The sequence below is a fragment of the Camarhynchus parvulus genome, chromosome 3 (assembly GCF_901933205.1).
Source record: "Camarhynchus parvulus chromosome 3, STF_HiC, whole genome shotgun sequence".
NCBI classification, from domain to species: domain Eukaryota; kingdom Metazoa; phylum Chordata; class Aves; order Passeriformes; family Thraupidae; genus Camarhynchus; species Camarhynchus parvulus.
Genome location: NC_044573.1, coordinates 66,661,558 through 66,685,143, shown reverse-complemented (window position 1 = coordinate 66,685,143; position 23,586 = coordinate 66,661,558). Strand labels below are relative to the sequence as shown.

Below are 23,586 nucleotides of genomic sequence, written 5' to 3'. Positions count from 1 at the left end.
GCTAGGCACAATACATTAGAAATTTTGAAGAATTCTGCTTTCTCCATCTCAGAAAATACATGTATTTGGGGCTCTGCCCTTCAGATTTCAGAAATTCCTGCAATATAGATTTAAAGACAAGTTAAAAATAACACTGCATTTCCAGCAGCAAGACTTTAAGAATCAGATGTCACCCTACCTGACCTCAATTAAGTCTGGCTGAATCAGTTGGATGGGATCAAGCAGGGTGTGAAAATCTGTATTCTAGCAGTGGGCAGAGAAAAGAAGGCCAGTTGGAAATTTCAGTGTGAAGCTGGTTCAGTATGAAGAGGAGAATTTAAAGTGTGAATGCGTGTATGTGTTCCTGCATGTGCTGGGGAAAGTTGGCTTGGCAAGGGAGACAGAGGAGAGCTTTGTGTTCAGTGCTTCCTCTGACACAGCTCAGCCTGTTCCCTATCTCCCAGTTTCACTTCTGAATGTGCAGGAACATGCGGTGGCTCCTTGTTCCCACCATCTTCATCATCCCTTATACTCAACAGGTAAGTTCATTAAAAAGAAGAAAAAGATTTTCCCTTTCCTCACCTTGTCCCGGTTAAAAGTTTTTATTTGCCTTATGACAAGTTAAATTTCAGAGAAGTGAATTCCTCATAAAGAATAAGGAGCCATTCTCTACTCCTGAGTAAATTTCATTTGCATCTTATTTACTGCATTAGTCATGTTTTGGTAATTTTTTTTTCTCTCTGTACATTATTATGACTTGGTGGGAAGAAAAAAGTGTTAGGGAAGCTTAAATTGTCACTGACCTTGCCTCTTTTTTTCTTTCTTTCTTTTTTTTTTTTAATATAAGCAAAAATTACTATCTGATGCAGTAAGAAAGTAAACATCTTATCCATGCTCATATTCCATATATTCATGTATACGTGTGTTCGCAAACATGTATATATATACATGCAGCAATCTGACTTCAGGCTAGTTTTACAAACAAGAAAAGCACCTGGGCTGTGTTATACTTTGTCTCTTATGAGACAATTTTAAGTGATAGCTTTTTCTAAAGGTGTTTGTGTCAAAGGCGAATTTCATTACTTATTTACCTAATTTTGAAAATTGACTTTACGCGTATAGAGTGTATTTTTCCTTTACAATTAAGATGAATGTCAACAGAATTTTCAAATGGCTGTCTCCCTCCCCTTTCTGCCTTTTCAAAGCCAGACTAAGATAACCAAACATTAGTGATAATACATTGCCTATTTTGCTATTTGCTTATTTATGCCATACTGACCTTGTTCAATCTTTAAAACATGGGAAAACAAACAACACATGAAGGGTTCTTACACAATGGTCTCATTTTGTGATCTGCCCTTAGGATCAGGAAAAGTATGCAAGGGGCTTGTGTGATGTGAATAGCTTTGGTATAGAAACCTGGGGAAGCACAAATTAGAAAAATATTTGACCTGTAAACTGTACAAACAAACTTTACATTTTCATTGTAACTTAATAGATATGTGAAGATTTTTCATGTCAGCTGAAGTTCTCAGTCATTCCACAGTTAAAACTGTCAGATATTCACCTGATGGTATTTTTCTTACTTTGTAAGGACTTTTTTGTCTCCCACCTTTCAGCAGACATCTCTCCCTAAAAAAAGGAGAAAACTCCACTAAGTCTGTAGGTTTAAAGCATGTTTCAATTTGTAATACAAATTAAATGTATTGGTTGAAGCTCATAAGATTACTTCCTGCTACACATACACATTTTGAAACATGATATCTGATTCAAGCCACATAACCTCATATTGCTGGCATATGGCCAAATTCCTGATGATAATAACAATAAAAATAATAATAATATTCTGCTTCTAAAGAAAGAAGCAGCAAGTAACTGTTTCCTAAAGCAAATGTATTTAGCATTAACCACTGCTAAATGTACAGGAACACTTGCTTGTCTTGTTTCCAGAACAATTCTTTAAGAACCTTTATATTCCAATGCACATGTTCATCAAGTTAACATTATGGTTTATAGGAAAGGCACAGCTGCCTTAAAAAGTATACTTGAGTTAATTGTTTCTATATTATTGCTGAATTTATGTAGAAAGGATTAGAAGAAATCCTTTAACAAATGACACATTTATGAAACTATCTTCTTCATACTGCATGGAATACCCCATGACATTGTTTAACATCCATCTACTATATGAATTGCTTATGTAAATTATTATCTGGCTTAAAAATCATTCAGCCAAAGGAACTTGAAAGCTACTATTTTGGAGCTTCATTAGTGGCTGCAAATTAAGATATCATAAATATAGTTGTAAATGACCATGAAAAATGGAAATTAGGGGTAGAAAAAAGGCTTTTAAAAGGTCATTTACTACTGCATTCAATTAAGCCAGCTTAATTATGCTGCAAGAGCTTTCCTGGGCTATGACATATGAAATGCTGAATTCTGCAGATACTTCCTGTTTGGAAATCAAGCAGCAAGGAACCCCAGCTGAATGACCCCTTTCCCTCAGCATCTCTGCTGGAGGTGATTTTTACACCAGCAGATCCTTGCAGTTTGGAGAAACAGACAGAAACTGATAGGCTTCACATGCTCAGAAAAAAAAATAGGCTATATGTTCTGGGCTTTATTTTTTGCAAGCTTGATGGTGATACTGGCACCTGATGAAGGGCTTGGTCTTCTTTCCCTTTTTGCTCTTTGGGCAGTCAGAGCTGTGTGATGAGAGTGGCTTCCAGGCCCTGTGTTGTATAGTGGCCAAGTGCTGTGCATGTCCCCACTTAACTACAGAACCAGTCATCCACGGAGAATAACTATACCACAATCTGCATTTCTGCTGAAATCAGCAGCATGAAAAGATTTAATGCTAAGATCTAAACTGCTAGGTTTTAGTTGTAGTTCTTAAAAAAATGCAGATAGACTATCTCAAATAGATCCTTTCACACTGTGCTAACTTAATCTGCCCTCATACCTCAGAAAAATAAGCCCATCAGGAATTAGTTTGTCCTTTCTTTACTTGGAAAAAAAAAGAAGAAAAAAATAAAGAAGAAAAAAAAAGAAAAAAGAGAAAAACACATGAATTCTAAGACAGAATGTGTAAACCAGTAAATTCTGGCTAGATCTTGCCTTCCTGCTGCAGATACAAATCTCTTTAATGAGATGTGTTTTTGCTCTGTAAGCTCTGGATTCAATGAAGGCTTAGTCATGCAAATAAATGCACTCTTAGAAAGTGACCTATTAAACTCAGTGCCTCCTTTACTAGGATTATTTTTTTGCATCTAGCACAAGAGCATTTGTAGATATTATAACGCTCCTTCCCAAGCATCTACTCAAATTTTGGAGCAAAAGTAACATTCAAAAGAGGGGTCTTGCCATCAGAACTGGCACACAGGACTGTGGCTGGCTATAAAACACTGCGAGGAATCAAAAGCTAATTAATTTGATAGAAGGTTTCTAGGAAGAAATATTTAGAATAAAACCACCATCTACTTTAAAATACTTTTTAAAAAACTTTTGTTTTGTTCTATAGAAGGCAAAGGAAAGACCAGTGAATTGTGTTTTGTACAAGCAGTAGGCCAGGCTCACTGGTGGAACATTTCAGTGTATGACTGATAAAAGTGGTCCTCTGCCTTCTACCTAAACCTCATAGCCTCTCTCCCTTTTTGATATTGAGAAACCGATGAAAATGGTCCTCTGCTTCTACATAAACCTCATAGCTTCTCTCCCTTTTTGATATTGAGAAACTGATGAAAATGGTCCTCTGCCTTCTACATAAACCTCATAGCCTCTCTCACTTTTTGATCTTGTGGAATGAGAAATGTTGCACATTTTCATGCAACTTTCAGTTTTTTTCATCTTGACTTCATTTTATGCTATTCCAGCTACACATACTGCATTCAGTGCTCAAAATAGCCCACTCTGTGTAAGTTTTTCCACAGCCCACCAGAGCAGCCCGGAGATAAACCTTCAGAAACTGGCGAAGTCCAGCGCAAGGAGGTTTGCCGCTGGCCGTGCCACTGCCCGCCAGTGCCAGACTGCACCCCTGGGGTCAGCCTGGTGAAGGATGGCTGTGGCTGCTGTAAGGTCTGTGCCAAGCAGGCAGGAGAGCCCTGCAATGAAGCAGATGTCTGTGATCCCCACAAAGGGCTCTACTGTGACTACTCGGAAGACGAGCCTAGGTATGAAACAGGCGTGTGTGCATGTAAGTTGCTCCTTCATGTTCCCTTCTTGAAATCCAAGAGGGTGGGGACCACCAGGTAAATGGTTTTGGAGGAAAACTCTGCTTGCAGGTGCTGCACAGCTCTGTGCTAAAGAATTTATCCTAATTTAGTCCTCCAACTGCTCGGTCAAAGAATCTGAGAGTAGGGCTGGGACTGTATTTCAACTTACCTGCATTAGTGAAACCAGGTCATTGTGCACAAGCCTGTTATTGGCAGACATATCGATGTCCAATTTACAAAGCTGTGGATGTCATAAAGACTGACCACATTTTAGCACCCTGTTTAGCAAGACCCATGTGCTCTTCCCCTGTTAGTAACTGCTGTTCACCATTTTCAGATCTGGTAGCTGTAGGATGTGAGCTCAATGGAGTTTATTACACCAACGGGCAGACCTTTCAGCCCAACCGGCTTTATAAGTGCCTGTGTGTCAGTGGTACAATCGGATGTACCCCTGCATTCACACCAAGATTAGCAGGAAGCCCCTGCACCAGGGTCCCAGGCAGAAAGAAGCCAGGACAATCCATCTGTGGCAGGGGACAGCACAAGCAACTTCAATCAACCAACTACAGACTGATGTCAGGTGAGCCTAACTACTCTGGTAAACTTTTCTGCACATGAGCTTTTCTGCATTTAGTGTCCCTGGCTCCAGCAGCCAGGCAGACAGCCCACTGGCACTTGCCCAATTCTTGCTCAAGGCTTTTGCAAGAGTGACTGTTGTGCCCCACTTACCCCTCTTACTCTCAGGTCACAGACTCATTTCTCTAAACCTAATAAATGTGAAAAGCAGAAAGGCTTTTGGCTTCTGTCACCAGGGAATTGGCCAAAGCATCTTTCTGCAGAGGTTTGCTGCTCATCAGATCAGCCCAATTAGGGATGCTGCTGGACAGCCATTTTGCAGCCTGGGAATTGCCCCACTTTTCCCTGCTTTGTGGTGTCAGCCACACACAAAGCTTGGCTTTCACACACATATATTAACACAACACAGGTCTCTTCTTTCAATAGAAAGCAGAAAATTATAAAAATTGCCTTAGTGGCTTTCCTGCATTCACAAATTTTGGTCACTGCAAGAACAATACCTGCCCCAGTTCTTTATTCAGTCTGATCAAAAGCATTCATCAGCTTGTCCATGCAACTCTGCAGGGTCAGTGGATATTCCCTTTAACTCCATTCTTGCTCTGCTGCTAACACTAGTTCTCTTTTGCACTCTAAGGCAGCACCATTGCCAGAAGCAGCTTTGCCAGCCCTTCCCTGGCCACAGCTGCTATGCTTGTGCCATCTCCTTCCCTGTGCATGTGCAACCTTCCATGGTGAAAGTCATCTTTGTTACAGCTAATGCAGGTACCAGAAAGCAGAGCCATTAATTTGGTGGCAGATGGAATCACCATCATGGATCAATAAAATAAAAGGATTGCAATGCTTATCAGAAAAACTTTATCAAAGGCTGCTGAGTAGATGCACATCAATCAATTTGCAGGCAAATAAACCTGCTTACAAAACCTGAAGTCCAGTTTGGACAACTTCTCACATGTAAGCAGTGGTCACATAAGTAAGCCAAATCAAAAAAAAAAAAAAATCATCCTTACTTCAAATTATGATTCTGGAATTTGGATCAGCTGCACAGCATAGCCTTGAGAGCAGACACCCAGCTGGCAAAGCACACTTTCTGTTGGGCTCAGTTCAGGGACCCAACACCCTGTCCCTGTGGTGGCAGTACGATGCTGCTCTTTAGGAGCCTTCTGAAGAAAAACACCAGGAAATTTTTTTTCCAAGTAAAGTCTTCTCCCTCCCAGTCCAGCAGAATTATCTTGTCAACTTGTCCATAAATTCCATGGATGCTCAATGGGCTAATATGTATTTTGAAAAGTCCCTTTTCTGTTAGAGTGGATAGTAAGTGCTAAGTTTCATTTTACTCCTCTTGCTTTGTTTTCTGGCTTTCTATTCAATTTGATTTACCAAATTCAGATACAGAGATGTAACTAGGTCATACTTTAAAAAATGTAACAAGTATAAACAACCATTTAACTTCCTTTTATTTGTTGCAGATCTGTGACAGGCTTTTAAAATGCTTACTTCAATGAAATCTTTAAATTGCTGTCTACTTTCTAAGTAGACAGCAGTTCTGGTAATTCCAGGTAATTCTGCATGTGCTCTTATATAAATGCACAGATTCCACACAGATTTTCTGTAGAACTTTTCCATGGCAATTTTGTTTCATTTTTAAGTATACTCCACCCAATCCAGCCCTCGGGCTTTTTAGTGGTATCTAAAAGTGATTGGATAATTTTATTCCTCAATACAAAACCTAAAGTCTTATCAATATCTACAAAGACATAAATATTAATGTTCTTAGCAGCCTTTATAAACTATGCTTGGCCTAAAATAAAAGAAAAATCTGGACATTTCATAAGAATTCCACAATTAGCTCTTTTCACACAACATTTCCATCACATGAAACTGGAAGGTCATATAATACATGCAATTTCATAGTCCTTGGTAGAATCTGAGTATCCAGTATCACCAAAGTGTAACTGCAGCTCAGCTGAATTTTGTATAAATGTTATTTATGTCTCATTTTTAGGTTTACCTACAGAAGTATCTTCATGAACAGAAATCAAATTCTTATCCTTGTATTTTCAATTCATCCTTTTGGGGCTGCATAAATAAAATATTGCTGTCTTAGCTTACAGAAGCTTACCACTAGTTTTGAAGAAAAAGTGCCTCATACAGGCAACTCCCTGGACACCCTGTTCCAGGACCTGCGGCATAGGCATATCCAGCAGAGTGACCAACGACAACAGAAAATGTGAAATGAAGAAAGAAAAGAGATTATGCTTCATCCAGCCTTGTTTGACCAATATGTTGAAGAAAATAAAGGTATTTTCTAGCATAAAATTAGTTCCTAATAGAAAATGAAAATATTGGAACTAATGGAAAAATGGATGCATTAGCAAGTACTAATAAAACATTAACTTTTTTCTTTTTGATGGGTTTTAAAATAACTCTTCTATGTTTTCTACCATTAATGTTCATGTTTCAATAGCAAACTACAGATGTGCAATTTCAAACAAAAGAATGCAATGTCCTGAAATATAAGTGCTGCTAATGCTGTCCTGATGCACAGTCACTCTGAAAGTATCTCCTGTTTGTTGACTGACAAAGGAAAAAGCAGGCAGCTTTCAGATTGAGTAACTTCCAAGATATTTTTAAGTAAATGTTGCAACTTTTTCTTACATGATCTGCAATTAATGTCCAGGGTTTTCTTTGTTTTAATATTAAAGATTCCAAAGGGAAAAACATGCCAACCAACTTTCCAGCTTCCAACAGCAGAGAAGCTAGTTTTTTCCGGATGCTCAACTACTCAAAGATATAAACTAACTTTCTGCGGAGTGTGCTTGGACAAGAGGTGCTGCATTCCTAACAAGTCCAAAATGATCACTGTACAGTTTGAGTGTCCCAACGAAGGTTTCTTCAGGTGGAAGATGATGTGGATAACATCGTGTGTGTGCCAGAGGATTTGCAGTGCTCCAGGAGATATATTTTCCCAACTCAAACTCCTATGACAAATTACACCATTGACTGTAACACATGGAGTGCAACAGCACATTCACACCCTGAAGAGTCAGCATAACTCCGTGCCACAGCAGTGTTTATAATGAAACTACAGAAGTGAATATTCACTCATTTATTAAATAGTACCTGTAAAACACCAGAGGGCATATTTTTAAATGTAACTGTTTTTACATGGGGAGATACATTCCTGAGGATGTATCCAACATTAGCAGTGCTCAAACAAGAACTCTTGGTGACTGTGAAAGGTACAGCAAGAGGGCTTCATACCCCAGTGTAACAAGCTTTTGCCTACAAATACAAATAGATGCTCCAACCTCTTGGGAAAAAAATTGCCCTGTAATACTTCATCTATCATTCTTCATTCTTAAATTAACATTTTCTGCTATACATCTGAAATAGTAAAACACATCAATGCTGAAACATTGAAACAGAAGTTGTCAACTTCAATCTCAGACTGCTTTTTGCAACAGACAGTCTTTCTCTAGTGTTATGGATACAAACACTGGATGTGCAAAGGAACAAATAAGTGGGCAACTGCAGATAATAGATGCAAGACTTAAGAAAATTTATAGTTTTAGAACATTTTCTCAAAAATGCTCTCAACAAATGTTATCACAATACTTTATTGGATACTTCTGGGCCTACACATTCAAAATTGTGCTTACTTACATGTCCACTCCAACTGTACTAGAAGGACTTCAAATTTCAAGAAATCAATCCATTCTGATCTGTAACAGCTCACTGGCAAGCAACTGGAAATAGCTGTACATTCTATTTTGTAAAAATTCTCACTATAATATAAAAAGCTGCTTGATACCCCGATAATTATAAATATTAAAACATCTATTTTACTTGCATTCTTTCAAGGCTATAAGCATTTTTCTCCAAATGGTATTAACTTCATCATAAGTGCATGTTTTGCTCAGAGGTATTCTGTATTATCTCATTATCAAGTGCAACTCAGCATTCATTAATATGAATCATTAAAATACTAATTAATATTCCAAGCATAATACTTGGAACAAAATTTATTTTTTAAAATTTTCTGTTATTGCTGATTTTGGTATTAATTGAGAATCCTCTAATATAGTTAACTACAACACAGGAGCAGAAATACCAAAATGAGGAACATAGCTTAGAGCATTCTGAAATGTCTACTGCAAAGTGTAAGAAAGCAATTTCATTAGAGACTTGCTTTCATCTTTGAAAAGACTACATGGGCTTTTCTTCTCTTTGCAGTTGCTTGTTAAAAACTAAATCTAGCAATGGTGATCCTTCCTTGATGCAAGACCAACCTTTAGTTTACTGGAAGTTGAAAGTCTGAGAAAATAATTACATTTTTGGCTGCTATATGCAACCTCTCCTCCTATTCTTCACAGCATATTGTGTGTCAACTTACTCCACAGTTAGGATTACTGTCCTTACTGATACCAGCCACAATTAGGTGCCTTCAAATCTTTCTCACAGGCATGGCTCCCCACTTAATGATCACTCTTGAGGAAAGGATGCTGTTGTCCTGGTTCTACTTTGGAATTACAATAGCCAGGCATGCTGAAAGTCATGCTGGTTAACTGAAGTGGCTGGATGTTTAGGAAAAGTGCTTTTTTGTTGTTATTGTTTTTAAAATCAGTTCTTCCTTCTTTAAACAGCTATCTTCAGTCTTGAAGGATCTATTCTAGGCCCACCTTTTGTAGCATCCAATTCATTGTACTCTTCTATTAGGTCAGACAAAGAGGATATAGCTTCTGAAAAACAGCTTTGCTCCATCCCATCTATTTGCAGATAATGGTGAAGGTGAGCCTAAGAGGATAAAAAAAAAAAATCAGTGTTATCCTTTTCTTGGTATTTGATTGCTTTGGCTCAGTAAATACCAGTTAGCCTGTACTGAAGGGGGGGGAAGTGCAAGCAGTGTTGAAATGGCACTTAGAGATTTATATAATGACATTCCTTGTTTAAACACTCGGCAAGTTTGGTAACAATCCCCTAGTGAATCACAGTCGATATTACCGACTTCTTAAAACCCATCTTTTCATATTGCATTCTTGGGTACGCCAGACCAGCTGTGGATTGGGTTCACATGGTAGGGTTTTGGCAGCAAGGGGAGTGCAGGGCTGCAGGGGTGGCTTTTGTGAAAAGATAACAGGAGCTGCCCCCATGCTGAACAGAAGCATCCCAGCCAGCTCCACTATGGACCTGCCACTGGCCACAGCCGAGCCCACTAGTGATGCTGGTAATGCCTCTGTGACAGCTGGGGGGTAAAAATGCTGCACAACAGCTGTGACAGAAGACTCAAGAAAATGTGAGAGAAACAGCCCTGCAGACACTAAGATCAGCAAAAAAGGAACAGAATTCTGAGGCTGGGAAGAAGGAATGGGGGTGGAATGGGGGTGAAGGTGTTTTCAGTTTTTTTTTTTAGTTCTTGCCATCCAACTCTACTATTACTGGCAATAAATTAGTTTAATTTTCCAAATGCCAAGTCTGTTTAGCCCATGACAATAACTGGTGGTTGTTCTCCCTGTCTTTATCTTGACCCACAAGTTTTTCACTGTACTTTTCTCCTGTCCTGCTGAGGAAGTGAAGTGAGAGAAAGCTTGGTGGACTACAAGGTTTAGATTAGATATTTAGAAGAAATTCTTTACTGTGCACTGGAACAGGTTGCCCAAAGAACCCGTGGATGCTCCATCCCTGCAAGTCTTCTTGGCCAGGTTGGATGGGGCTTTGAGTCACCTGGTCACACAAATAAAACCCTTGGGCTGTTAATTATAAACAGTCTCTTCACAACACTAAGATCTGGGTTTCAATAATACAAGATGCTAATGATTAGTGACTATGGATGTTATAACGATAAGAGTTGCACCTTTTTCTTGTAGAGCTTCATAAATCTGTCTTTGAGTTCAATGAAAGTCGGTTTTACACAGGTGTTGTTTGCTAAAGCCAGAAGGGAATGGGAATGACCCACAGGAGGTACTGAACACAAACCAGTTTTCCAGCCCTCTTGATTCCAGGAGACGAAGTGCAGAGAAGGCTTCAACCTGTGATACAAAAATTTAATTAACTAAGGAATATAAAGAACACAAAGGCTAACAACTAACAGTTTCAACTAGCAGTCTGAAAGATTAACATTTAAGCACCCAGGATTAAGGAGGATAGTTATAACTATCACTGTGAATAAGATATTTTAAACTTCAGACTAAACCACTGCGTCTCTATGTTAAATTTAATTTGCAAAAATCAATTGTGTTTTGTTAATTTAATGCATCAAGATCTGAAAAGTGAAGTTACAAGTACCTGGTTTCTATAAAAGGGACTGGAAGCACTCTGAGATTTAGTAAAGGGGCAGATTAATACTTTGTGAGGGTAATCAGTCTACCTGTAGTTTTGAAATAAGTAAAATACTTTAGATTCCCAGAAATATTCCCCATGCACCCCGTCTGCCTATAAATTCCATTTTGCCTGCCTTTCCTGTTACATCTATGCAGCTCAATACTGTTAAAGAAAATGGGTGCTAACACAACACAGAGTTGTTAAAATAAAGATTATTTCCTACCTATGTGAAAGTAACTTATGTGTTTCTGCTCAGCAAAAACAAACTTCTACTACAGAACTCATTACTCCAACATCCTTTGCTGTTGGGAGACCCCTGAAAGAGTTTTTTTTGCAATTTTGAGGAGGACAGGAGCAGCATCTCCCTTTATTTGAAAATCCAGGAATGATGTTTTTTCACTCATTACATAAGTTAATTATGTTTTCTTCCCTTCTAAAATTAAGAAAAGGAAGTTGGAGTAAACTGATTTGGTATTGAAACTGTTCAAATGAAAAGCTGGAATGCTCTGGACAACTGCCAATTTCTGTACAAATCCATCCCATGACTACTCTGTGTGGTATTACAAACCTTTCAATATTTCTGCGAAGGTCTGAAACCTGCACATTTCCTCGAACAAGAAGTGCACAGGCCAGGTAGAGGCTGTGCTTTGGATCTGCTTGAATTAGTTGATGATCTCTGCTAAACGCATCTGAGAACATCTGATCCAACCTGGGTGAAAAGAAAACAGTTTTCTACTCTTACTAAAGTAGGATACAAAGGTTCTTCAGAATGCCCACCTTCAGTGTTTAAAAGTTCATAAAATCCTGGATAAAGGTACATTTAACCCAGGACCATAAATAATAGGAAAGATTCAAACCTTTATATGTACATATGTTGGTAATAGAGTTTTTAAAAACACACTAGATCCATTTTTTCCTCAACCACAAATTACAAGCCACTGTTGAATCAGAGAAGTTGCCTTCATAAAGGCAATTTGAGGCCAATGGTTACAAAGTCTTAAAATTATGTAAAAGGATTTAACTACTTGGGGTTCTGGTTATGTGGCAATTTGAGTGAACAATCTCACTGGGAAGGATCTGACAAGGGATATCAAAGTGCTGACCCTTACAGAACTGATTATCTGCATGTTACACTTCATTATTAAAAAGGATCAATGAGTCATAGAACTGTATTAATTTTGATTAATGATTTGGGAAAAGACAGGCTATATCTACTTGCCTAGTCTACTTATTGTAATTTTATCACACATGACTGCTTTAAAAGATGACACTGCAGATCATATTCTTTCTCTCTTCACTTCCTTAACCAAGTTTTTCACTGTACTGTGGGATACCAAAGATGGTGTTCTGTGGACTCACAACATCTAAGTTTTCTTTCCACTTGTTCCAAATACTGTACATTTATAATCTCTATTTCTTTTTTTCTTATATCATCTCTGCCACAATCTGCCTATTACAAAAAAATAAAGGGGACAAAAATATTACTGTTCCCACTTCATTCTGAAACATCTTTGAGCACTTCCTCATAGTCAGCTACCTTCCCCCTAGCCCTGTATCATATCATCAAGGTATGTTCTCAACAGATCTGACTGTCGCAACTTGGAAAATAAGTGTGGTCCTGCCCTCTTCTCCATTCTGCATACTTCCATCACTTACCCTTAGCTGTCTCTACCACTATTTGTCTCTATCTCACTCTTGCTGACTGAACATAATCCACCAAACCCAGTAAAATCTATTTTAACTGGTAATTTTTCTGCTATGTCAATGGGATAAATATCTCACAAAATCTGACACATCAGCTTATCATTACAAGATGTTAAATAGGCTCACTGCCCTCACTGCATCTCCAGACTGAATTAAGATAAATACTGAAGTAATTCCCCAAAGAGTCTAGTTAATCCCTTGTTTGTCTTTAGAGTATTTTGTCAGTCAAGTGCAAGCTGTTACTCAAAAAAACTTGTGGTGTGGGTTCTAAGTAATACATTTTCCCAACAGAAACACTTCCAGCAGAGATCAAAAGCATGTCAAGTTTACTGGCTCAACCATTACATAGAAAGGGGACAGCAGATGTTCCATAAATCAGCAGGACTAATTTGAAAATGTGGCAGATATACAAGTTTCAGAATTTCCACCCTTAGTTTTGCTACAGAATAGAATTTTAAAATGAAAACTATGGAAAAATCAGAAATTAAGCTTTAAATGTGAAACTCCAATAATATTTTTTCTTACCTTCTAGAAGGAACATTAACATCTGCCAGTGTATACAGAGGAGTCAAGCTTGAAACCAAATAATGAAGTCGAGGAAATGGAACCAAATTCATGCTGATTTCATTAAGATCCATGTTTAGGGAACCTTCAAATCTAGCAGAGCTGAAAAATTAACAAATTGCTATGAAACTGATACAAACGAAGTACATCACTTCTATAAGGTAAAATTCCATGAAATCTATTTTCCAGCTGTTCTGTACAATAAAACTATAAAACAACACGGCATTCAAGCAAGTGTTCAAGTATAATTACAAAACTTTCACATCTGGCAATAACAGTGCTATGTCTTACTTATACTTCTCATTAAAGAAAAGTAAGTTACCAAGAGTGATTCCTTGTTCCCCAACTGGAGTCTTTAGCATTGATTTATTATCATTAATAATGTTTAATACCACTAAATACTGGTTAATTAATACCAGCTGGTTAATACCAGTTAATTATTACCACTTTTACTAAACAGGCTATAGTAAAATACATGTGACTTAGCATTCCTGACAAGCTGTTTAAAAGAAAAACAGGCCAACCAGAAGTATAAAGCATATTTCTGGCAGCAATAAACAGTTTATGAGCACAAATGATCTGACAATATTTACAAAATAATGCCTAGAAAGGCAAACCTCTGTGGGTTCCATTAGGCATTTGTAAAAGACAATTTCCTTCTGCCTATAAATTTACCTCAGGTTTAAGATTATCATGGCTAAAGCAGCACCACTACAATCTGAATACTTCCAAGTACTTTAGCATTTAGTAACCAGTTCTTATAAAGAGAAGACTCATATTGTAATATGAGTAATTAATGTAATTAATATTACTCAAGTTGATGCAGGCCTGCATATTTACAGCACCCACCACCTCCAGCAATCCTACTTTGTTACAGAGGAATAACCTGTAACTTTACCTTGTCAGGTTCAGCAGCAAGTTGGCTACGATGTTATTCATTGCATCAAATGGCTTCTCAGGCAGTGTTTTTGCACTGCCTGCACTTGATGTTACTAAGCTGTTCTGCTTCACGGTTGATCCTAACTTCCCAGAATTGATCATCTGATGAATTTTATTAACTATCTCAAACAGAGACTTTGAAAGAGAGGAAAAAAAAGAGCACAGAAGTAGTCTTGAGTACAGAACTTAGAAATTCAGTACCACACATTTAATTTCTAATAATCTTGAAAGCTCAGACATTGTACTGTTAGGTTAAAGAGTATACCTTGATACATCTAAGTCCAACTTTTGAGCAATTCCAGTTGACTGAAGTGCTTCTAAGTCTGTGCCTTACATATCACAAATATATACACAGCTTGACTCAGAAGTTTGAATTTTATTCAACTATTCAAAATGCTTATGAAAATTTAAAGAGCAGTTTTAGAAGAGAACACCTGTGAAGCAAAAAAATGTAGTTTCTAACTAAATTTCACTTTTTCTTGCTTTTTTCATAAACAAACAGCAAGACAGCCACCAAAGCTAGATTCGAATGAGTCTAGCACTTTGCAAGGTCAGGTATATCTATGATTCCCATACCACTAATCAGCACAGCTAAGCTTGTTGGAATCTGGAGAGACCAGAGGTCCTTGAAGCACAATACTATGCACAAATTGATTGTTAAAAGAATTGAAAACACTCTAAGTAAATAGAAGCTTTTCACTGTTTACCTTGAAATAGACATGAAAAAATTCACTCTACCTTCGTTTGAAGGAGCAGAGCAACTTTTTAGTGATACCCACGTTCATTTCAAAAGCTTGCAAGTGACTTAGAAATTAAATCATTACTTTAAAAACTGAAATTATGCTTTTGGAGATTTTGGTATGCAAATCAGTACTGAAAAGGAAGAGACATTTCCACATTCTAATAAAAAAATTACATAAATAGAATATTATTTCTTACTTCATTCTCTATTGGTAGCACACAGTCTGCATGTTCATTAAGCTCCTTCATAGCCAGAACACTGTTATATGGAGAAGTAATAACGTCATCTTCACCAGAGGGATAAACTGAAGTAACAAATCTATATACTTCTGGGAATTCCTCCTCAAGCAAGTTTAGTACAAAAGTTCCAAGACCAGATCCTGTCCCTAATTATGAATGAAGACAGAATGAGAGAAGACAGGTTCCCCACATTATCTTAGGCTCTACGACTCATGTAGGAGACATACAACTTTTCAATTATATATATTAATGAATATTTTCTGAAGCATTTGGCAGACAGTAGAGGGTAATCAAATCTAATTAAAGCAGGAAGGTTTGTCCCAGACAGGAAATTAAATATGTAATAAAATTATTGCCCACTGTATGTCAGTCAGAATGAAGAATACAGTCTCAAAAATTTCTGCAAACCAAAAAGTCCTACAATGTAACAAACATTTTTCTGACCTAGTATTTCTACTTCTTATTTTGAATTCTTTAATTTGAATTATGAAACACAACATTTGCTTAAAAGCATTGAACTTCCCCAAACAATACTATTTTTGTTTTAGGGTTTCTTTATAAAATTTTCTCATTCTTCTGTAAAAACAGAGCTGCCCCTTCCCCCCAGCACACAGGCTTTTTTCCTCATTAACACTAAGCACCCAGCCCCGAGTCCAAAACAGAGAATTGAACTGTGGTCTTTTTCTGAATATTCAGCTACATTCTCAGTGGCAGACAATTTAATCTATGAACAAGACAGCAGTTTTCAGAATAACAGAAACAGTACCTCCAGGGTCTCTGAAATTAAGCCACAAAAAAGGCCTTTGATAAAATCCTTGCTTCATATTTAGAGCTATTTTCTGTGTCTTTTTCCACATTATAACCAGTTATAATACATACTGCTCTCAGATTTCTGGGGTAGGAAGGCTTAATGGCAATGCAATAATGACAAAACTTATACCACAAAGGATTCTTCCTTTTGGCTTATTAACTAACTAGATCAGATTCAAGAGAATTATGAGGAAGGAAAACAGAAAAACAAAGTTTTTCCAAAGTTAAGCAACTTCAGAAGTCTCCTTCAAAGCCTTTTGGAAAACTTTTTCCCCACAATTAAAATGATTATGACAATGCTGTTGGTGTTCAGAGGTCACCGACCCTTCTTCTGATCAGTAATACCTCAGTGTTTGTCTTTGGTACCTGTCTTGACCTACTCACTGCCTCATCTTTTGAATTTTAGCTGCATTTTTGTTCTGGGTAGCACATCAGAGCTCCTCAGTGCTCTAATAAAACTAATGATAAATAATTACAGGTCCATTTAATTGTACTATGTTAATTTTTTAAATCTGCATTCTGAATGATGTAGATACTTATACTGATTTTCTTTTCAAGATCCATGTATTTTCTTTTTTTCATTTGTAGCTACTGCAGTCATACTCCCCATAAAAAGATTACTTACCACCTCCCATGGAATGAATTATAAAGAAACACTGTAGACAGTCACAATGTTCAGCAGTTTTTCTCAGCTTTTCCACTATGTTTTCCCGGTACTGACGGCCGTATATCTTATGACCTACAGCCCTGAGGATATGAAAAGTACTTTAAAACCTCCCCCCAAAAAAACCAAATTTTAAATTTTTAATTTTAAATCCTTCTATGTGACATTTTAGAGTTCAGGGTCCAAAGCTGGGTGCAACACCTCATCTGTGAGAGTTTCTAAGTTGTGACTACATATTAGCATATGGGAGTCAGAACATGGTTTTAAACTGGAGGATGCAAAGAGGCCTAAGTTCACAACTTTGGAGTATACACTTATTATTCTGTACTGAAAAGGAAATAAACTCCCACGCTGGACAATCCAGTTGTAGTAATGAAAGCTACACAGTCCTTAACAATAAAGATATCCCTACGTAATAAATGTGCAGATAATCGTTTGAGTACTACGCAAGTCAGCTGCTACTAGTAACAAAACCCGCCCAAACAGCTCATTTTCAACACACTTGTCTGCTAGATGGTAAAGTTGGTAGATGGTAAAGACTGCTTTACTCTCCATATTGCACTCACTTTTGGTACATTTGCTGGTGATTTGCTTTCCAGTGTTAGTGCACTGAATATTATTAGTGCACTGTAAGGTCTCTGTAAAAATCTGGAATTCATTATGTTAACCAATTTTTTTCTGAATTTTTCTTTTGGTAATGTAGTTTATAATGCACAAAGTCAGACTCTGCTTAGAAATCAGAAGTGCATTTGTTCATATATCTCGTTCCACAGTAGCTGCACAGTCTCAAACTAGATTATGGCTTCGAATAAGCAATGAAAGCAGCTGAATGCCAAAGAAATAAAAATAAAAAGCATGCTCTTTTTTAAAGAAAATCAAAAAAGAAGAAAAAAGAGACAAAATTATATATCAGCAGAATTATTCTTCTGTAAAAGCCTTTTCAAAGCCCTCCTCCAGGCAACAGTGACTCCAAGTTTGCTGGTAAAATGCTGCAGCTCTCCAGGTGCAGAACGAAAGCTATGGTTTTCATTTCCCCTTTCAAATGCCATCTAATTAGCTGCTAAGAAATGTGTTCTAAAGAGGTTCTCACCAGTTGTTTCCTGAACCAGAAACATCTGTGATAAGCTGCTTGCTATCAAACACATCCCTCAATGGTCCCTGTAGAATTTCATTTACCACACCCTCCTCCATGTCAATCAACAGTGCCTTCGAGAATGGGAAGAATTTAAATTCAGTCAGTAACCAAACCACCCTTGAAATAATCACACAAAGAAATATGAAATTATTGACAATATGAAAGGAATTCTGTTTTTACTCTGCTTCACAGAAACCTTTTCCCACCCTAGTTGTTAACTAGGAGACCAACTAGATTCATCTTAGCTGATTTGCTAGTTGTTTGATATGACTGCATTTCAGATGAAATTTTGTTAAAATTTTATAATGTTTTGTCCCACTACTTAGGAAAAAAAAAATTAAAACATTTTTTTGATTTCAAGTTTCCTTGCTTCTTAATCATTTAAAGTGGTTCAAAGAAATCCAACCCTTAGTTAATAATATCTGCAATAATTTTATTAAAATTCCAATGAGTTACTCAACAAGACTGGCAGCAAAGTGCATTACTGCATTAATAAAAGTTAGTATTAGAAATTTTACTTTCAAAACAGTATTTAAACCTGTATGCAATTTTAAGAACTTCATAAGAATTCCCACACAGTTGGACATAAATATTCAATGTAGAAAGAGTGACCTTTATAGACTGCCTTACTCGTGCTTTTAAAGAGCAGATTTTTCCTTTGTAAATATCAGGACCATTATCACCACTTCTGAAAAAAAGACAAAAAAAGACAGAAAAATCAAAGATCATATTTGCAGCACAAAATATATACTACAATAAAATTTTATCTCTTATATATTGTGTTTGGAGGACTATGACAATGCAAACAAACAGAAACACCCTGAACATGCTGCTAAAAGACCTCATAATTCCTCTAATTCCACAATTCCAGGACATGAACTCAATCAGAACTATCCTAAACATTACTTCAAGAAGCTGAAAGATAAGCATAAAGTTTACTGTCAGATACAGCCTCTGCTTTGTAACAATTCCACAAGCACTGCCAAAACTGGAAAGGATTATCTTTTATTAGCATGTGATATGTGTATCCACATCAAACAATGGAAAACAGCTCCCCATGAGTGTTTCGGTGGGGGCAGTACAACACTGTGCTTGTGCTCCAGGTGTGAAAGCTCTGTAACTGCACCAGCACAGTGCTGGGCTTGACTTATTCTGCTTCTTATGATTTAGCAGTTCAGAAATCCTACTGGGCTGACACAGCTAAATCCTCCTTCTTTCCCAGGACTGGTTGTACTGAGCCAACACAGCATACATTATGTTAACATTTTTTCCCACTCAAATGATGAGATACTATGGTCTGGCCAAACTATATTCAGCACAAGGGGGACAAAAAGGCAGGGATACTGGCAGACTGATCTTATTTCCTCTCCCATTACTTACCTAATCTGGGACTGGCCAAGCCTAAATTTAAAGTATGTCTTAAGATCACTCTACATTTAACCACTATTACATTCACAAAACATCAGCTAAAATTCAGCACAGATGTTCTGAGCCTACTGAGTCCCATCAGGAACAAGGGGAAAAGAGTACAGTGCTGCTCTGGATTACTCAAGAATTTTCCAACTTGTCACTCAAAGATGGTCTCTAGACATTTCTCATGAGGTGAGCAGCTCACAGCAGCCTCTAATACTCATGTGATTCCTCTAGCCTACACAACACCTGCAGGACTACACTACAGCACCAGTAAATCCTCCTAGAGAATTTCTCTTCAGGGACTAACAAAATTCAAAGAGGAAATAAAACCAACCCCAAAACAACATTTATTTTTCTTACTGTTGGCTTTGTGGCCTTTCATCCCAGATTAAACCTTCAATCACTTGGATTCAATTGCTGAAAAAAAGTTCCAACCTTCCTAGAGTGATGGGATGGCTTGGGTTGGAAGCGACCTTAAAGACTGTCCAGTTCCAGCCCCCCTGCCATGGGCAGGGACACCTTCCACTAGACCAGGCTGCTCAGAGAGAAAACAGATGTTCCTATTGCAGCCAACCTGTCAGTTACAAATTTGGTGGCCTCATCTGGCACATACAGAAACAGACATTTTTTATGATCCAATTTTCTTGATTAAAAAAAAAAAAAAGACGTATTCTTGGAAATACCCATATGGAATGACAATAACAAACTTCAATACATTTGCAATGCTCTTTCAAAGAGGTTAAAAAAAGCAATTTGGAATTCAATGCTCTTCTAGTCAAAATCACATTGCTGTACTGCAACCTTTTCATACAATGGAAGGAAACAGAGGTTGGTCAAATGTTTTTTTATTAATTAAAATGCAACAGGCTATCCCAAGTACACGTTTTCTTCTTGCAAACTGCAAGGATTTTTGTAACTGGAAAAGTAAGAGATGACTGAATGGTTTTAAGGTATGAATTGGTTAACTTATAAAAAACAATTATAGACAGTACTCTGGGTAACAAAACAGTCAGACAAATAAGACTTTTAAAAATGTCAGTTTTCTCTGACTATCTTATATACAATTTCTGTATCAACTCTTCAAGAAATGCTGCTCAGTTGGTATTCAGAGGGCACACAATCTGATTGTTATCTGCAGTGGCAAAAGCCATCAGATCCTGACTGTCCACTTCTGGTACAAAAGGAAAGGAAAACAAACTAACACACCTTCAACACATTTAACTACTGAAGTATATATAGATAAAGTGGAAAGACAAAGATAAGGTTTCAAGAAGAATACAAAAAAGCAAAATCTCTTTCTAGTACAAGCTAAATAACTATAACTTAGGTTGAAAGAAGATACTACAAGGGCTGATCTACCATGTAAACTCATGAACTGTTTGATAAAAACTTACCTTGTATCTACATTCCTAAAGAAACTGCTTAAGGCTTCATCATAAATTCCTTTCTGAAAGGAAACAACACAAAATGATGTGTAATGTCAAAAATTCTCAGTGCTTTTTCATGGAATAATTTAAGTTGGCAGGGACCTCTGAAGGATACCTGTCAAACCACTTGAAACTGAGTGAACATCTCTGTTGAATCCAGCTAGTTCCAGTCATCTCCAAAAAGAACATTTTGTTGAAACATCAGCTTGCTATTAAAAACTGAGAGAATGTAACTAGGAAATTAATTTTTCAGCACAAGATTAAGCAACTCTAGTAGTTTACTGAAGATTCCAATGCAATGATTAAACTGAAGAGCTGCTCTTCAGCTGACTCAGTTCATTACTGATACAATCCTCATTTCATCATGGGTTCCATGCCCGTGATACCAATGCCCATGGAGTTCTGCAAAGAGGACAGCACAATCACACTGATTCCTGAACTCCCTGCCAAGGGGTTCAAGGGGTTCAATGGCAATTACTTATCCCAACATAAAACTAAAGAGATCTGACATGTTGAAATACCTTAAGTGCTTTATAGTCACAGCAAGAAAAGTGTGATTTTGTTCAGGGTACTCAGCACAATCCTATGCCCTCCTCATGTTGCTATTTTGGTCAGTAAAACTGTACAGCAAGCCATGGCATAAGCTAACATGAAAAACAATGGTGGGCTTTGGGGGTGTCCTCTTTTGCTTTACTGCCAGTGGCAAAGTACCAGCACTGAACAGCCCTCACTGTGGTGTTAACAGCCTCAGACCTGCTAATGCCTGGCTGTAGGCAGACACATTGAGTTTTTCAGGGTGCAAATGCTGGAGAAAGCTGGCCAGAATTAGTGATCACAGAATATTCTGAGTTAGAAGGGACCTAGAAGGAACACAGAGTCCAACTCCTGGCCCTTCAAAAGACACCACAGGAATCATACCATGTGCCTGACAGTGTTGTCCAAATGCTTCTTGGGCTCTGACAGGCTTAGTGCTGGGGAGTCTGCTCCAGTGTCCAACCACTCTCTGGGTGAAAACCCTTTTTCTAATACGTAACTCAAATGTTCCCTGACACAACTTCTGGTCATTCCTTCAGGTCCTGTCACTGGTCATGACAGAGGAGAGATCAGTGTCTACGCCTCCTCTTCCCCTCAGGAGAACATTGCAGACTGCCATGAGACCCTCAGTCTCCCCCATGCTGAACAAACCAGGTGACATCAGCTGCTCCTCATATGGTTTCACCTCAAGACCCTTCACTATCCTCGTGGCCCTTCTCTGGACGCTATCCAACAGCTTAATGTGTTTTTTTCTTTTTTTTTTCATTGTGGTGCCCAGAACTGCCCCCAGCACTCGAGGTGAGGCTGCCCCAGTGCAGAGCAGAGCGGGACAATCCCCTCCCTTGCCCAGCTGGCCATGCTGAGCCTGATGCCCCCAGGACACCACTGGCCCTCCTGGCTGCCAGGGCACTGCTGACTCATGTTCCACTTGCCATCGACCAGGACCCCCGGGTCCATGGCGCTGCTTTCCAGCCTCTCATTGCCCAGTCTGTCCCTACATCCAGCGTTGTCCCATCCCAGATGCAGGATGCGCTAATCCCCGTTAAACTTCACACGGCTGGTGACTGCCCACCCTCTGATTTAACAGGGTCTCTTGAGAGTTAACCTTACGTTTTGTTTTCATGATTAGTGAAACGGCACAAGAAGCCGGGGGTGGTTGTGCTCACAGTGAAGCGCCCTTGGTTTCAGCAAACAAACACAGCGCTCTGCAGCCACAGCGACGGACGCGGGCGGCAGCGAGGGCGGCTCGCCCGGGCCGGCGGGGCAGCGGCGCCCTTACCTTGTTGACGGCGGCGTGTTCCCGCAGTGCCAGGTCCCAGAAACGGCATCCCACCTGGTTCCCGCACTGTCCCACTGCAAAGGGGAGAGACACGGCTCAGGGACGGGGAGGGGGCGACGGGAGGTCCGGGCGCCACGATCCCCTTACCCTGCACCACCACCGACTGGGTCATGGCAGAGCCGCCGGCGCAGGCCTCTTTCGAAATCGGCGCCCGGAAGCCGCGCCCCCCGAGTTCCTGCGGTGGAACGTCCCAACCGGTGCTTCAGCGGCGGGCGCTCGCCGGTTGCCCGCCGCGAGTGGAACGTGCCATTAGGGAGCGGGGGGGGGGGGGAGAGCGGGGGACAGCACGGGGGTGTGGTGAGATTTTCAGGCACTCGGTGAGTCTGAGGGGGACTCGAGAGGGGCTGCGGCGTCTCGGCTGAGGCCCAGATACAGGAGGCCTGACAAAAACCTAACATAAAGCGTCTGTACGGGAGAGCAAAAGTATTTCCATACGCTACAGTTCATTATCCTTTATGGATAAAATGTTGCAATAAAGAAGCGCTTTATTTTCCCCAAATACATAATTCAGGGAGATAGCGTGAAATGTGTGAAACGGTATGAAAATACAAACTAAAAATTAAATGAAAAAGCGTCCATTTGGAAATGCTGTAATGTGCCTTCCCACCAGGCTTGCACATTAAGCTCAGTTTCATAATGTGCATATAATTGTCCGCAGTGAAAAAACAAGGAGTGTAGAGATGCTGTTGTCTCAGCATGGCAAGGCTGGTCCACAACACAGCTCGGCTGCAAAATCATGGAATCCTTTAGGTTAGAAAAGACCTTTAAGACCATCAAGTCCAACTGTTAATCCAGCACTGCCAAGTCCAGGACTAAAACAGTAAAGAATGTGGCACATGCAAAGCTTGCAGAAAGCTGTCTTGTGACACAGATGGCATTTCTGCTTCCTGTGGGAGGACAAAAGCAATTCCATGCAACCCAGTCCATTAAGTTTTATGGCTAAAACCTTCCAACAAAATACTCCTTTTCCAAATAGATTATTTGTAATGCTG

At 38.8% G+C, this 23,586-nt stretch overlaps 2 protein-coding genes across 4 annotated transcripts; one reads left to right on the top strand and one right to left on the bottom strand.

Moving 5' to 3' along the window:
* Positions 1 to 465: 465 nt before the first annotated feature.
* Positions 466 to 8,285, top strand: CCN6 (cellular communication network factor 6). The gene is made up of 5 exons (XM_030946282.1): positions 466 to 518; positions 3,898 to 4,171; positions 4,528 to 4,770; positions 6,871 to 7,064; positions 7,469 to 8,285. Exons 1-5 carry the CDS (start codon positions 468 to 470, stop codon positions 7,748 to 7,750), a joined length of 1,044 nt encoding a protein of 347 aa, XP_030802142.1. The 5' UTR covers positions 466 to 467; the 3' UTR covers positions 7,751 to 8,285.
* TUBE1 (tubulin epsilon 1) lies at positions 6,440 to 22,742 on the bottom strand. Of its 3 annotated transcripts, XM_030946281.1 has the most exons (13): positions 22,682 to 22,742; positions 22,535 to 22,608; positions 20,689 to 20,741; positions 18,512 to 18,569; positions 17,837 to 17,952; positions 16,708 to 16,829; positions 15,231 to 15,418; positions 14,251 to 14,426; positions 13,314 to 13,454; positions 11,653 to 11,793; positions 10,618 to 10,792; positions 9,446 to 9,560; positions 6,440 to 7,744 (listed from the first exon to the last, which is right to left on the bottom strand). In XM_030946281.1, exons 1-13 carry the CDS (start codon positions 22,704 to 22,706, stop codon positions 7,737 to 7,739), a joined length of 1,392 nt encoding a protein of 463 aa, XP_030802141.1. In that variant the 5' UTR covers positions 22,707 to 22,742; the 3' UTR covers positions 6,440 to 7,736. The 3 variants fall into 3 exon arrangements, with proteins under 3 accessions (XP_030802141.1, XP_030802138.1, XP_030802140.1); XM_030946278.1 differs by lacking the exon at positions 6,440 to 7,744 and having other exon boundaries at positions 7,828 to 9,560; XM_030946280.1 differs by lacking the exon at positions 6,440 to 7,744 and having other exon boundaries at positions 7,828 to 9,560; positions 18,512 to 18,566.
* Positions 22,743 to 23,586: the final 844 nt, after the last annotated feature.

Coding starts and splice junctions, on each gene's coding strand:
- CCN6 (XM_030946282.1), top strand. CDS start 468: ATGCGGTGGCTCCTTGTTCCCACCATCTTCATCATCCCTTATACTCAA. Junction 4,771..6,870: donor CAACTACAGACTGATGTCAG/GTGAGCCTAACT, acceptor TTGCTGTCTTAG/CTTACAGAAGCTTACCACTA. Junction 7,065..7,468: donor ATATGTTGAAGAAAATAAAG/GTATTTTCTAGC, acceptor TTAATATTAAAG/ATTCCAAAGGGAAAAACATG.
- TUBE1 (XM_030946278.1), bottom strand. CDS start 22,706: ATGACCCAGTCGGTGGTGGTGCAGG. Junction 17,953..18,511: donor TCTGCTCTTTAAAAGCACGA/GTAAGGCAGTCT, acceptor CCATTCTCGAAG/GCACTGTTGATTGACATGGA. Junction 13,455..14,250: donor TTGCTGCTGAACCTGACAAG/GTAAAGTTACAG, acceptor TTAATTTTTCAG/CTCTGCTAGATTTGAAGGTT.